Source organism: Rhincodon typus, chromosome 4, assembly GCF_021869965.1.
Source record: "Rhincodon typus isolate 14 chromosome 4, sRhiTyp1.1, whole genome shotgun sequence".
NCBI classification, from domain to species: Eukaryota; Metazoa; Chordata; class Chondrichthyes; order Orectolobiformes; family Rhincodontidae; genus Rhincodon; species Rhincodon typus.
This window is the reverse complement of record NC_063335.1, coordinates 44,462,583-44,475,911: the sequence shown is the minus strand read 5'-3', so window position 1 is coordinate 44,475,911 and position 13,329 is coordinate 44,462,583. Positions and strand designations below refer to the sequence as shown.

At 38.9% G+C, this 13,329-nt stretch overlaps 1 protein-coding gene across 1 annotated transcript; it reads right to left on the bottom strand.

Annotated features, from left to right (window-relative positions):
• Positions 1 to 342: 342 nt before the first annotated feature.
• ndufb9 (NADH:ubiquinone oxidoreductase subunit B9) lies at positions 343 to 12,017 on the bottom strand. The gene is made up of 4 exons (XM_020527835.2): positions 11,835 to 12,017; positions 5,816 to 6,008; positions 2,995 to 3,108; positions 343 to 617 (listed from the first exon to the last, which is right to left on the bottom strand). Exons 1-4 carry the CDS (start codon positions 11,918 to 11,920, stop codon positions 489 to 491), a joined length of 522 nt encoding a protein of 173 aa, XP_020383424.1. The 5' UTR covers positions 11,921 to 12,017; the 3' UTR covers positions 343 to 488.
• Positions 12,018 to 13,329: the final 1,312 nt, after the last annotated feature.

The window sequence follows — 13,329 nt, the reverse complement described above, 5'->3', positions numbered from 1 at the left end:
GGGATCTGACTTGTCCAGTATTACTATTAGCTAGGTGCATAACAGCCTTTTGTGAACAATCAGATATCCTGCTGGTCATGGAAAATAAGAAACGAGTTGATTTTTTTCTGAAGACGTCATTTATGTTTGTTTGTGCGCACAAATTTGAACGGGGAGCAGTGCACTCAAGGCAGGAAGAAAGTGCTGGGGAAAGTAGATGAATGTTTAAATAATAGGAAACAGACTGGAGACTTAATTTTAACAGCAGCAGAAATGGTTAAGGATTGAAAGATGAATAAAACCAATATAAAATGAAAAGATCCCCTAGTTTGAGTTTCAGGTAGTGTAAAATGAAGCCAAATGTTTAATTTCAGCTATTTATTAGACTTCATCAAATTCATCGTCATCAGAAACATTCTGAAAAGGTGTAGACACCAACTCTCGATAAATAGTCTCCTGATGACACCATTGCGATGATTTTATTTCTGTTCAGAATATCTGATATACTTCTATGTGGGGCGTTCACGGGGTCGTGTGACAATGTTCCACCACAGTGGAGGAAGATCACCCTCCTTTCGAGCAGGCGGCAGAGCCTCGCTCTTAGGATTATCAGTCACTTCTTGCTTCAGCTGCTTCACCTACAGAGTGAAAGGAAATGAAATGTTACTGCTTGGATGATTTCTTTTCCTCTAACGCCATCTACTACGTTGTAACATCAAGCAATTTCACAATGCAATTTTACTTGCCTGTCTGTAGCCATGGTCTGACTTAAGGTTCAGTCTAAATTATTAAACATTGTAAATCAAGAATGACACCTTTTCTGTCACCTATGACCAAACTGTAGCCACAATTTTACTTCTAAAATGTGTATAGCAATTTTTACTATAGACTTTTAATCTTAAACAAATTGGTTATCAAATCACAAATTTTGTCTAAGGTTGAGACTTATCGCTGCCTTCGAGGACATTAGTTTTCACTACTTATACAATTGTTAACATCTCTCCAATGACATGCACTGGAATGTCAAACAATACTATGGAGAGCTGTGAAATGACCATAAGATGTAGGAGCAGAAGTCGGCCATTTAGCCCATCAAGTCTGTTCTGTCATTTAACAAGATTATGACTGGTCTGATAATTCCTTCATTCCCTTACTGATTAAAAATCTACCAGTCTCAGGCTTGATTGTACTTAGTGGCGCAGCCTCTACAACTCTTGCGGTAACAAATTTCATAGATTCACTAGTCAGAAATTTTCCTTACCTGTCTGAAATGGCTGACCCTTTATTCTGAGATCATGCCCTACATTCCACACAAGAGGAGACAACCTTTCTGCATCTACTCAAGTGTCCTAAGAATCTTATGCTTCGATAAGTTCGCCTCTCATTCTTCTAAACTCCAACAAGTACATCAGAATGCATGTATTCTATCATCTAAATTTCTGTGCAGTGAGGGGAAGAGGAGGCAGGTGTTCACTCCCACTCACTAAAACACAAAAGAGAAATATGTATATGGGAAGGTTACTGTATTGCATCCAATGATTATATAATATTCCATATTTCTCAGTTAGTAGCACTTTCACCATTAAGACCAAGTACAAAATCTAGACTGAAAAGATAATGCTGGCTTTTTGTAGAAGAGTTTTTTTTTTAAAAAAAAGAAAACTGTTTAATTCAAACTACTGAAACCATTAAAATTCATGGCTTTCACATTTCTGATCTAAGATCACACATGGCCACTTATTCCAAAGCCTGTTCTGCTATTCAATAAAATCACAACTGAGATGATTACTTCATATTCCCACCTACTCCTGATAGCCATTTACTTAATATTACAATCTACCTCTACATTAAAAATATTTGAGGACTCTTCTTCCACCAGCTTTTGAGCAAAAGAGTTCCAAAGACCCATGGCCCTGTGAGAAATGTTTTCTCATTTGTCCTAATTGTGTGGCACCTTATTTTTAAAAAGGTGACCCCTGGTTCTAGATTCTCCCATAACTGAAGCATCTCTTCCACGCACCTATCAAGACCGTAGGATTCTGCATTTCAAACAAGTCATTTCTTACTATAACTTCAGTAAAGAGTTATGGATACAAGCCTAAACTGTCTTAACCTTTCCTCCTAAGACTATCCACTGTATCAGGTGTCCGTCTAGTAATTGTATACAGTATTCTAGATGTGGTGTTACTAATGCCTTACATAACTGAAGCAGAAACCTCCTTATTTTTGTGTTCAATTCCCCAGGAACGTCCTATTAGATCACTTCCTGTGTGCGAATAGAAATAGTTTTGCAATTCATGCACAAGAACACCTGGATCCCGTGCACCTCAGAACTCTGCAATCTCTTACCATTTAGATTTTCGTATTCTTCCTGCCAAGATGAACAATTTTCCCTATTTTATTCTATTTGCCAAATCTGCCTGCTCACTTAACCCATCAATATATCAATTTGTAACCTCATTGTATTCTCTTCACTAATATTTGGAAATAATTTTGTTAAGGTAATAAGCCAGGAATAAAGTTTTACAACACAGATTCTATGCTGTTTGTTTCTCCCCTCTGACAAGTTGCCTCTTCTAATCCAACTGTAGTTTGTTCTCCATACTCTTGAATATTCCAATTTTACAACCAACCATTTATTTCCTTTATAAAAGAATTTAAGAAATTTTTACAGATTTATGACAAAGAATTCTACATCCCAACAGACAGCATTTATCCATGTAAAACTGTGCATATTTTTAGGTTGGAATGGGATACTAAAAGACATTGTGATGATAATTTCTTTACAAATACCTGTAAACTTTTGTACAATAACTGCAGTATCTTGCTGTTAATAGGTTTGATAGCACTGATGATTTACTAGCCTCACAATGCTAAGGGTCCTAAAAGATGCCACAATTGTGCTTCCTCAATGAAATGATCTTAAATGAATGGGAAGCAGGTAAATGAAACATTTGGTTACAATCAGTATAAATGCAGCATATAAAAAAAAAATCACCATGAGCTGATACCCACCTCTTTCTCCCAACTCATGAGACGCAGCTTCTTCCATTGCTCTCGCTTGGCAAAATAATCTGGATACATTGCTTTTTCAGATGGATGCCAATAATCCAAATAAGATTCAGGTGTCTAGGAGAAATAGAGGGAAACATTTCAAAATAAAATTAAAACTCAATCTGAAAAACTGCTTCAGCACAATAAAATAAATTTTGAATTTGATACATAATTAAAACAGTATCAAGTTCAGGGAATAAGTTGAGATGAGAAATCTTCAAGTATCCATTAGTTATGTCCTGCTCTGATATATCTAAGTGCAAAACTTAATTCAGTTTTGCTGATAACACTGTATGATATTCCATTACAAATATAAAGCACTAAGACTTCATACTTCTTCTCAACCTTCAAGTAGCTCAATACTCAGAAAATATTACCAAGCCCCAGACAGATCAGTGGCCAGTAGTAAACAAGAAGATTGGACAATTCCAGGTATCTGCTGAGCTAGGAAATGCCAGTGAATCAATAGCATTTTGACAATTAACCAAGCTGTAAAAAGATTTGAAAAAAATCAGATCATCCTCCAACAAACTATCTTTGAAGCACACATTTGCAAATACTGGTAGAGGACAGGATTTCATTCTGAAAACAGTTGGAAAAAAGACCTGCCAAAACGTTATTGGAGAGGAGGACTGTGGTAGCAATTGGAAAAAAATGTCAGAGGGCCATCAAAGACTTGGAGCCCTAAAACAGATTAGAAAAGACTAACAATGGTCCATAGACTAAATGAGTACTTTCTCTCAGTTTATATTCAGAGAATTAAATTGTGCTATTTACAATTAAAAAGTATTAAAATAGATGTGTAGAACAAATTAGGAACTTAAAATAGAGGGTGCTGGGACAGATGATATTCTCAGTGGTCCTATAGGAAGGAGCTATGCCAGCCTGTAGCCTTCATCTTAATAGTTCACAGGAGTCAGAGTTCTTCTGGGAGACTTACTAATAATGCCTTATCCTTGAAAGGGGGATAAAAGGAGACCTGGGTTAAACTGGATATATTAGATTAGCATGATAAAATATCTGTGGAACTCTTGATGGTTGTAAAGTGGATGCAGTATCATAATGGTAATACAATGGGACTAAGAACCCAGAGGCTAAGATTCTGGGGATACAGCTTCAAATCCCTCATAGCAGCTAGTGGAACTTAAATTCAACTAACAAGTCTGCAACTGAAATGTCTCAATAATGGTGACAATGAAAAATTGTAGATTGTCATTAAAAACTCACCTGCTTCACTAAATGACCTTTAGGGAAGGAAATTCTCCAGCCTTATCTCCGACTGATGTAAGGTGTGTGATTTATACCTTTTAGTACCAATAATTTTTAAGTTTTGGTTTTTGAATTTCAATTAGTGGCTTTTTTTCGTGTGTGCCTGAAAGAGGTTTAATGATTAACTTACAACTATTTCTGTAACCATGGTGATGTCTTTTAAAACAGTCAGAGAAAGACTTGGAGAGTAATTTGGTTTTTGTTTATATTTGGAGAGTGTACAAAGTAAACATTATAGTACAGTACGCTTTCAGACAGAAGATTCTGGTATTTTCTTTGGGCTTAACAGAAAATATACATAGCCAAGGGAAAAAAAAAGATTATGTTTCAGTTTGGGCAGTTCTGCAGGGCTCTTAGGGTAACTCCTTTACATATTCAGCTTCTAATGAGAAAGAGATAAGGTAGTTTAGAATTATTAAAAATAGATAACATTAGTTTAAGCAGTTTAGTAAAAGTCACAGACTAGAAATATTTGGTTCAAACCCTGAAGGCATTATTTGAAGTTGAGAAGGTTTATGCCCAGTTATATGATGAATCAAGGAAAAGGCTACCAGATTTTCATGACCAAGAACTGAGCTACATCAAACTTTTTGTGGAAGTCAGGAATTCTCTCTGTAGCTTGAACTGTAAAGGCATGTGGTTGAGATTGATTGGATTGTTCTTTCAACCATGTGTCTTGAATATTTAAACATGTGTAATATGCAAATAACACTTGTAAAATCTTCCTTACAAACATCTGGGAACTTCAGTCAAAATTGGGCGAGTTGTTCTACAGATTGGTCAAAGATATTGCCCACCACAGTCTGACTCTCAGAATCACACTTTACACACTAGCAGTGTCCCAGATACGACCTTAACCATCCTTGGATATGGCAGTACAGAGGTACATAGTCTGGAAGAGGTTGCTCCACGTGTCCTCAAAACTGACTCTGAATCCAATGAGGTTTCATGGTACTGGGTCAAACATGAGCAAGCAAAGCTCCTACTTATGACCCACTACTTGAGGAAAGCACCAAGGGTGGCGAAGACATAGACTATACTTTTGTGGGCGACTTCAAAGTCCATCATGACGAGTGGCTCGTAATACCACTACTGACCTCACCCCATCATTGATGATGAGAGCTGGACATGTTCATCTTATGTGGTTCCTATTGTTCTTATTTATTTATGTTCTTGCTTCATTTCAAAATTCAACTAATACGAATAGTAAAAAGTTAGAAAGAGGAACAAAAACAAAGTTGCTGGAAAAGCTCAGTAGGTCTGGCAGCACCTGTGAAGGAAAAAAAAAACAGTTAACGTTTCGGGTCTGGTGACCCTTCCTCAGAACGAGGAGTTTTTTTCCCCCCCCCTTTCCTTGTATTGCCCAATCAGTCTTATTTTAGAGTAAGACCTTGTTGTAAGTGTAAACAATTAGGTTCCACCTTTTTCACTCTAAAAACGTACAAAATACATGAGCTTAAGGACTTAATGTAGATAAATAGTAGTTTTACATTACATAGATTTCACCTCATACCTTGTAGCAATCGTATCTCTCATAAGATGTGCCTCCTGGTGAATCAGGGAAGATGTATGGCTGAGAATGCTGCGTTGCCCAGAATTCTTCCTCAGCAGCTTTCAGCAGCTTAGTAGCCTTCACCATGTCCTTTTCATCTTTATGTTCATCAAACCTTGCACGTAGCATGCAGGCATAAAAACGGTACTTGTCTCTAATTAGGAAAAAAGTAAACAAAGTCCAAACTAGTGGTACAGGTGTTTTGTGTTAATCAAAGCAAAATATTTTACAATTCATTCCAGCAGTTGTTTCAGTTACCCAAAATATTCCATCTCCAGATAGTGCTGGAAGGCAAAATGTTCAAAACTAGCATGCTATTGTAGATTACAGTGGATAGTAAAGATACAACAGAAATAATGTCATGTTTTTCCAAAAGAGTTGTTTGTTTAGTCGCTAATGATATGTTCCTTTCTTTTACCAAGATAAAATGAGTCTTAGCTTTGAAAGCTTTGCTGTGTTTTAATTGTAAAGATATCTTAAATTTTTAGAATTTGAAAAAGGTTACTTTTCCTTCACAGGACACTATGACTACAATGTGATTCTGTTCAGAAAGCTGCAGTCAATAGAAATTGTAGTGGCACTTCGTCACATCTATTGACATCTTATCCAAAAATAAAAGTTACCTTCAAATAAATTCCTACTTTGAATGCTGTTTCACCCTCACAAGAGGCCATTTTGCTTCACTGCTCAATATACAAAGCAACCAAACTGACTCCTACTACTATTCAAAATTTTATAATTCAGGATTAAGAACCCAAGCTAGCAATTTAGAATACTAAAACAAGTGGCTGTCGAAGGGGAGAAGGTGAGAGAATAGGGTTGAGAAACTTATCAGCCGTGACTGAATGGTGGAACAGTCTTGATGGGCTGAATGGCCTAATTTCCGCTCCTATGTCTTATGAGTCCATCCATTTTACACAATTCTATGAACTGGCTTTTGAGATTGGAGGGGAAAGCAAATAGGCATTGCACAAGAGGAAACTGAACCTTGGAGGTAACATCCAACAATGGAAGTACCTCTACTTAATCCAACATTTATCAATAACATTATTTCAGCACAGGGTTTGGAAGTAGGGCTTTCTGCTGACAACTGAATATTATTTCACTCCATTCACAACTGCTCTGATAAAGAAGTGAGCATCAACATCCAAGAGTGGGCTGATAAATGGTAGCTAATAGTCATGCTACACAAGTGATTTCATAAGAGCATGCTCAAGTACCCATCCACGCATCCCTAGCTGATCAAAAATTAATTGGACTAGCCAGATCAAAGAAAATGTAAACAGGGCAGAGCCTATCACTCTGCAACCAATGCCTCCATGTCTTCTTACCAATGATAAAGTTTTAGTCAGAAATGTGATGGATTACTCACCACTTGCTTGGCTGCATTCAATTGCAGTAGTCAAAAAAGCGCAACAGCATTTAGAACACTACAGTCTATGTCTATCATTTGACTCAATTTCTAGTCCCTTCACCACCAACACATTGTAGTCGTTCTGTCACGTACAGGATGCATGACAGCAACTCAAAATTATTTCAACACCACCTCCAAGCCCTGCAACTTCCAACATCTAAATCAACAAAGGGGCTATACTCTGGGAGCATAATCACCATGCTCATCTCAAGTCACATTCAATTCCAAGTCAAAATTGTCGCAATAGTCACAAGAACTGCACTGGTTCAAGGCAGCAGCATGCGATCACCTTCTCAGAGCAAGCGAATGCACAACTAATCCAGCGAATATTGCCGCATATAAATAAATTTTAAGGATCTGATAACTTCACAAAGTACCAGTAAAGAGCAATAGCGTCAATGTTAGATTGGGAAAAGAAAATATGTTTCATAAAAGACAGTAAAGAAAAATCACAGTAATTCAGTTTCATGCCAGTACTGAATTTACTTTTACTTTTAAAATACACATTCATGGAATATAGGCTTCACTGGATGGGCCAGCATTTGCAACCCATCCTTATTTGTCCTCAAGAGCTGTTGGGGTGAGCTCACTCCTTAAACCACAGCTATCGATTTAGTCTAGGTAGATACACAATGCTGTTATGGATGGACTTCCAAAATACTGACCAAGTGACACTGAAGGAATGGCCATGTATTTCCAAGACTAGATGGTGAGTGGCTTGGACATGAACTTAGAGTCATACAGTAATACAGCATGGAAACAGGCCCTTCAGCCCAAACTGGTCCATGCTGACCATGGTGCCCACTCAGCTAGTTCCACTTGCCTGCATTTGGTCCTTATCCCCCTAAACATTTCCCATCCATGTACTTATCCAAATGCTTTTCAAATGCTTCTATTGCACCTGCCTCAACCACTTTTCCTGGCAGCCCATTCCACATATGCACCACTCTCTGCATGAAGCAACTGCCCCTTAGGTCCTTCTTAAATCTTCCCCCCACCCCTCACTTTAAACCTATACCCTCTAGTTTTCAATTCCCCATCCCTGGGAAAAAGACTACATACATTCATCCTATCCAAGCCCCTTATGATTTTATACACCTCAACAAGGTCACCCCTAATTCTCCTATGTTCCAAGAAATAAAGTTCTATCCTGGCAACCTCTCCCTATAACTCAGGCCTACCAGTCCTGGCAATATCCTTGGAAATCTTCTTTGCACACTTTCCAGTTTAACTATGTCGTTCCTTTAACAGGGTGACCAAAACTGTACACAATACTCCAAGTGCAGCCTCACGAACAACTTATACAACTGTACAATAACGTCCCAATTCCTATTACGATACCTCGACTGATGGAGAAGACATTCTAAATGCCTTCTTCACCACCCTGTCCTACTTGCTGGTGGTGGTGTTCCCGAGTATCTGCTACCTTTGTCCTTTACTTAGTAGTAGGTTCAGCAGGTGCTGTCTTTGGAGTCTTGAAGTTCTGCTGTGCACCTTACAGTTGATAGACATTGCTGCTAATCAACATTGCTGCTGAAGAGAGTAGATTCTTCTGGATGTGATGCCAATCAAGCAACTTTGTCCTGGATGGTGTCAAGCTGCGAATGTTGTTGGGGCTGCACTCATCCAGGCAAGTGGAAATATTCTATCACACTTCTGACTTCAGCCTCATAGACTGTGGTCTGTTTTTGAGGAGTCAGGTGGTGAGTTACTTGCTGCAGTATTCCTAACGCTGACCTGCTGTTGCAGCCACTGTATTTATTTGGTGAGTCTGATTAAGTTTCTGGTCAAATTGGAAACCCATGATGTTGATAGTGGGGAAGTCAGTGATGTGAATGCCATTGAATGTCAAGGAACAATAGTTAGATTCTCTCAAACTTAGAAAATAGGAACAGGAGTATACCATTTGGCCCATGAAGCCTACTCTACCATTCAATATGATCATGACTGATCATCCAACTCTGTGCTCTGTTCTGCTTTCCCCCCCATTCCCTTTGGTTCCTTTATCCCCAAGAACTATATTTAACTTCTTGACAACATTCAATGTTTCAGCCTCAACTGCTTTCTATGGCAGAGAATTTCACAAGTTCACCACTCTCTGGGTGAAGGATTTATCATCTCAGTCCTAACTGGCTTCCTCCATATCCTTAGACTGTGACCATGGTTCTGGATTGCTGGATCATTAGGAACATCCTTCCTTCATTTACACTGTCTTTCCTTGCTAGAATTTATACGTTTCTATAAAAATCTTGTTGGAGATGGTCATTAGCTGGCACTTGTGTGATACAAATGTCAACTGTCACTAGTCAGTCCAAACCTGGATACTGTCTAAGGTTTTGCTGCACTGGACATGAGCTGCTTTGGTATCTGACAAGTGCTAAAGCGTGAAATCATTGGTAAACATCCTGACAACCGACTTTCTGATGGTGTGAAGGTCACTGATAAAGCAGCTGAGGGTGATAGTGCCCATGATATATTTTTGAAGAACAAGGTGTACTGGAACAGCTTAGCTTGATTTGCAACAGGTTCTGAATAAAAGTCTTCAGTAATGTAGCTGGAATGTTGTTGTGGCCCATAGCTTTTGCAGTAACCATCACCTCCAGCCATTTCTTGATATCATATAAATCTAACTGGTTGAAGACTGAGTTGAGAGATGCTGGGAATCTCTGGAGAAAGCTGAGATAGGTCATCCACTTACTAAAATTTGGTTGAAGATTGTTATAAATGCTTCATCCTTATCTGTTGCAATGATGTGTTGGGCTCCCCCATCATTGAGGATGAGAATATTTGTGTAGTCTCTTTCTCCAATGAGTTGTTATAATAGTTGACCACCATTTATGACTGGGTGTGGTAGTATTATACACTTTAGATCAGATCTGATTCTTATGGAGTTGCTTCCCTATCAGTTGCTGCTTATGTTGTCTGGTACATAAGTGCACTGAGTATAGGTTCAGGAGGTTGACAGCTCAGTTTTACAAATGGCTGGAACTGCTCCTGGCATGCTGTCTTGCACTCTTCATTGGACTAGAGTTGATCCTCTGACTTGATAGAAATGGTAGGCTGGGGAATATGCTGGGCTTTGAGGTTGCAGATTATGTTGGAGCACAGTTCTGCTAATGGTCCACAGCACCTCATGAATGCCCAGTCCTGAACTGCTAGATCCGTTTAAAAATCAATCAATCAATCAATCAATCTCATTTAACATGGCGCTTATGCCACACAACACGATGGAGAGTATCTCCACATGGACTGTGCAATGGTCGATACGGTCATGGACAAATGCATTGCCAGCAGCTAGATTGGTGAGGATGACATCAAGTATATTTTTCCTATTTTCAGAAACTGCTGGCAAAACTTATCAGCTCTGGCAGCATCTGAGGGGAGAAAGCAGAGTTAATGTTTCGATTCTGGTGACTCTTCATGAGGCCTCTGCTTTCTCCCCACAATGCTGCCAAATGTGCTGAGTTTTGCCAGCAATTTCTGTTTTTGCTTCTCCTACATCTGCAGTTCTTTGTTTTATTTCAGTATTTTTCTATCTTGTTAGTTCCTTCATCATCTGCTGCAAACCCAGTTCAGCCACTATGTTCATTAGGATTTGACCTGGCAAAATGGTGAAGACAAGACCACTCAGGTTGTTCTTTCTTTTTGCACTGAATTTCCATTTGATTCAAGATCCTGAGGGCACCTACACCACAGATTCTGAAAGGATTTACCAGCTTTTGTGGTACAGATTAGGTCTAGAGTCACAGTTTAAAAGTAAGGGACCTGTTATTTAAAACAGGCATTAGGAGACCTTTTTTGCCCCCCCTCTGAGATTTGAAACTCTGAAATTATCTGTGAAATTGGCAGCAGTGGAGGTTAGGTTATTGAATAATTTTTAAGGGAGAGTGGAGGTGGTGAGAAAAAACAAGGTACAGTTGAGGTCACATTATTTTGTCACAGTTTATCTCACTTAACAATTGGAATGGCTTGGGGGACCAAATAGTTACTCCTGCACCCAATCTGTACATCCTACAATGTTGGAATGGTGAAGATGCGAAAGTGTTTCTGACAAAGGGTCACTGGACCTGAAACTTAATTCTGCTTTCTCTCCACAGATGTTGCCAGACCTGCTGAGTTTCTCCAGCAATTTCTGTTTTCATACAGAAAAATATTTCTTAGTTTCAAATTTGCATTAATACTTTAAATTAAACAATTGTAATGTTAGGCTGTTGAAACTAAAACTGGAAATAACAGAAATGCCGGCAGATTCTATACAAAAAGACAGAATTTGGTTTAATGTTTCCCCTTCATCAAAACACCACAGTCCAGCATCCAGCAACATTTTCTCCTAACAGTTTGTAATCTACTTAACAAAGATGTAAACGTATTAAAAAAAATTGTCGAATATTGCACGAGTTCAATTACATGTAACATTCAAACAAAATATCTCGATATCGCATTTCAACACCAAGTACCTTCTATGAATTAACTATCAAAAGCACTGACTACATATCTTGTCAGCTCCACCAATTTCTCTGACACTGAATCCCCATCATCACACTGACTCAAGTTAGAAGAACACACCTAAAAATGCACCAGGATTCCAAGTGCCGCAGAGCCCGTTTGTAAAGTCGAAGCACTTTCTGTGGGTGAGTCAAATACGCAGCCATTGTTCCATCGTCCTTTCCGGTCACCTTCCCGCCCGGAGAACCCTGGGAAATTGGAAGACAGCGGACTGCCGGTGCCGAAAGCGATCATGGGAAGGTCGAGGATCACAGACGGCCAGCAACGGAGGGAACGACGGGAATTTGGAGGACTACGTTTACCGCCCACACAAAGCCGCCGATGGTAACATTTAAAGTCAGCCGAAAGGGAAGGGGTTCTTCCACTCACTGATTATAGACCATAAGCCATAGGAGCAGAAGTAGGCAATCAAGTCTCTGGGGTCTGCTGCACCATTCAATGAAATAATAGCTGATCTGATAATTCTGAACTCCACGTTCCTGCCTTTTCTCCGTAACCCTTGATTCCCTTACTGATTGAAGATGTATATAGCTCATCCTTCAGTGTATTTAATGATTCAGTCTCAATAGCCCTTGTGATAAAGAACCTCACAGATGCACAACAGTCTGAAAGAAATTTTCATCTGTTTTAAATGTAACCCCTCATTCTGAGAGTATGCCCTCTGATGTTAGATTCTTCCACAAGGTGAAACAATATTTCCGCATTTATCCTGTCATGTCCTCTAAGGCATGTTTCAATAAGGTAGGCCCTCATTTTTCTGGATTCCAACTATACCAAGAATAATAAACAGAAACTCAATACAATAGTAAGTTTATGATTCTGCTCGATGTTCCACAGGATCTCCACTGTCTCCAAGCAATGACACTACAAAGACCGAGAGATAGTAGGAACTGCCGATGCTGGAGAATCTGAGATAACAAGGTGTAGAGCTGGATGAACACAGCAGACCAGGCAGCATCAGAGGAGCAGGAAAGCTGACGTTTCGAGTCTGGACCCTTCTTCATTAAGACTGTTTTAGTTTTTAATGTCGAATGATTTTTTCATCAATGAACATACTGGTTATGTAAAATACTTATGTAGCATTTTTAACATAGTAAAATGTCCCAAGGACCTTCAAATGAGTACTCATGGATGAAATTTGAATTTATAAGGTATAATTAGAATACATAACCAAAAGCTTGGTCAAAGCTTTAAAAGCTAAGTTTTAAGAAATGTCCTAAGGGAGAAGAAATGGTGAACATTAACAAAAGAATTCCAATAATTAGGGCCAACAGCTGAAGGTACTACTTTTAATCATGGGTGAAGGAAACCAGGAACATTGGTTATGATAACAGTGTGGAGCTGGAGGAACACAGCAGGCCAGGCAGCATCAGAGGAGCAGGAAAGTTGACTTTTTGGAAGAAATTTCTGAAGAAATTTCCTGCTCCTCTGATGCTGCCTGGCCTACTGTGTTCCTCCAGTGTTATCTCTGACTCCAGCATCGGCAGTTCTTACTATCTCACATTGGTTATGATATTTGTCATATAATATTCATATTTTGAGTTATGCATGGCAT

Excerpts from the sequence above, each read along its gene's own strand:
- ndufb9 (XM_020527835.2), bottom strand. The coding sequence starts at position 11,920 with ATGGCTGCGTATTTGACTCACCCACAGAAAGTGCTTCGACTTTACAAA. Across the intron at positions 6,009-11,834 it reads GAATCCTGGTGCATTTTTAG|AGACAAGTACCGTTTTTATG; the intron begins GTGTGTTCTTCT and ends TTTCCTAATTAG. Across the intron at positions 3,109-5,815 it reads AGAGATACGATTGCTACAAG|ACACCTGAATCTTATTTGGA; the intron begins GTATGAGGTGAA and ends TATTTCTCCTAG.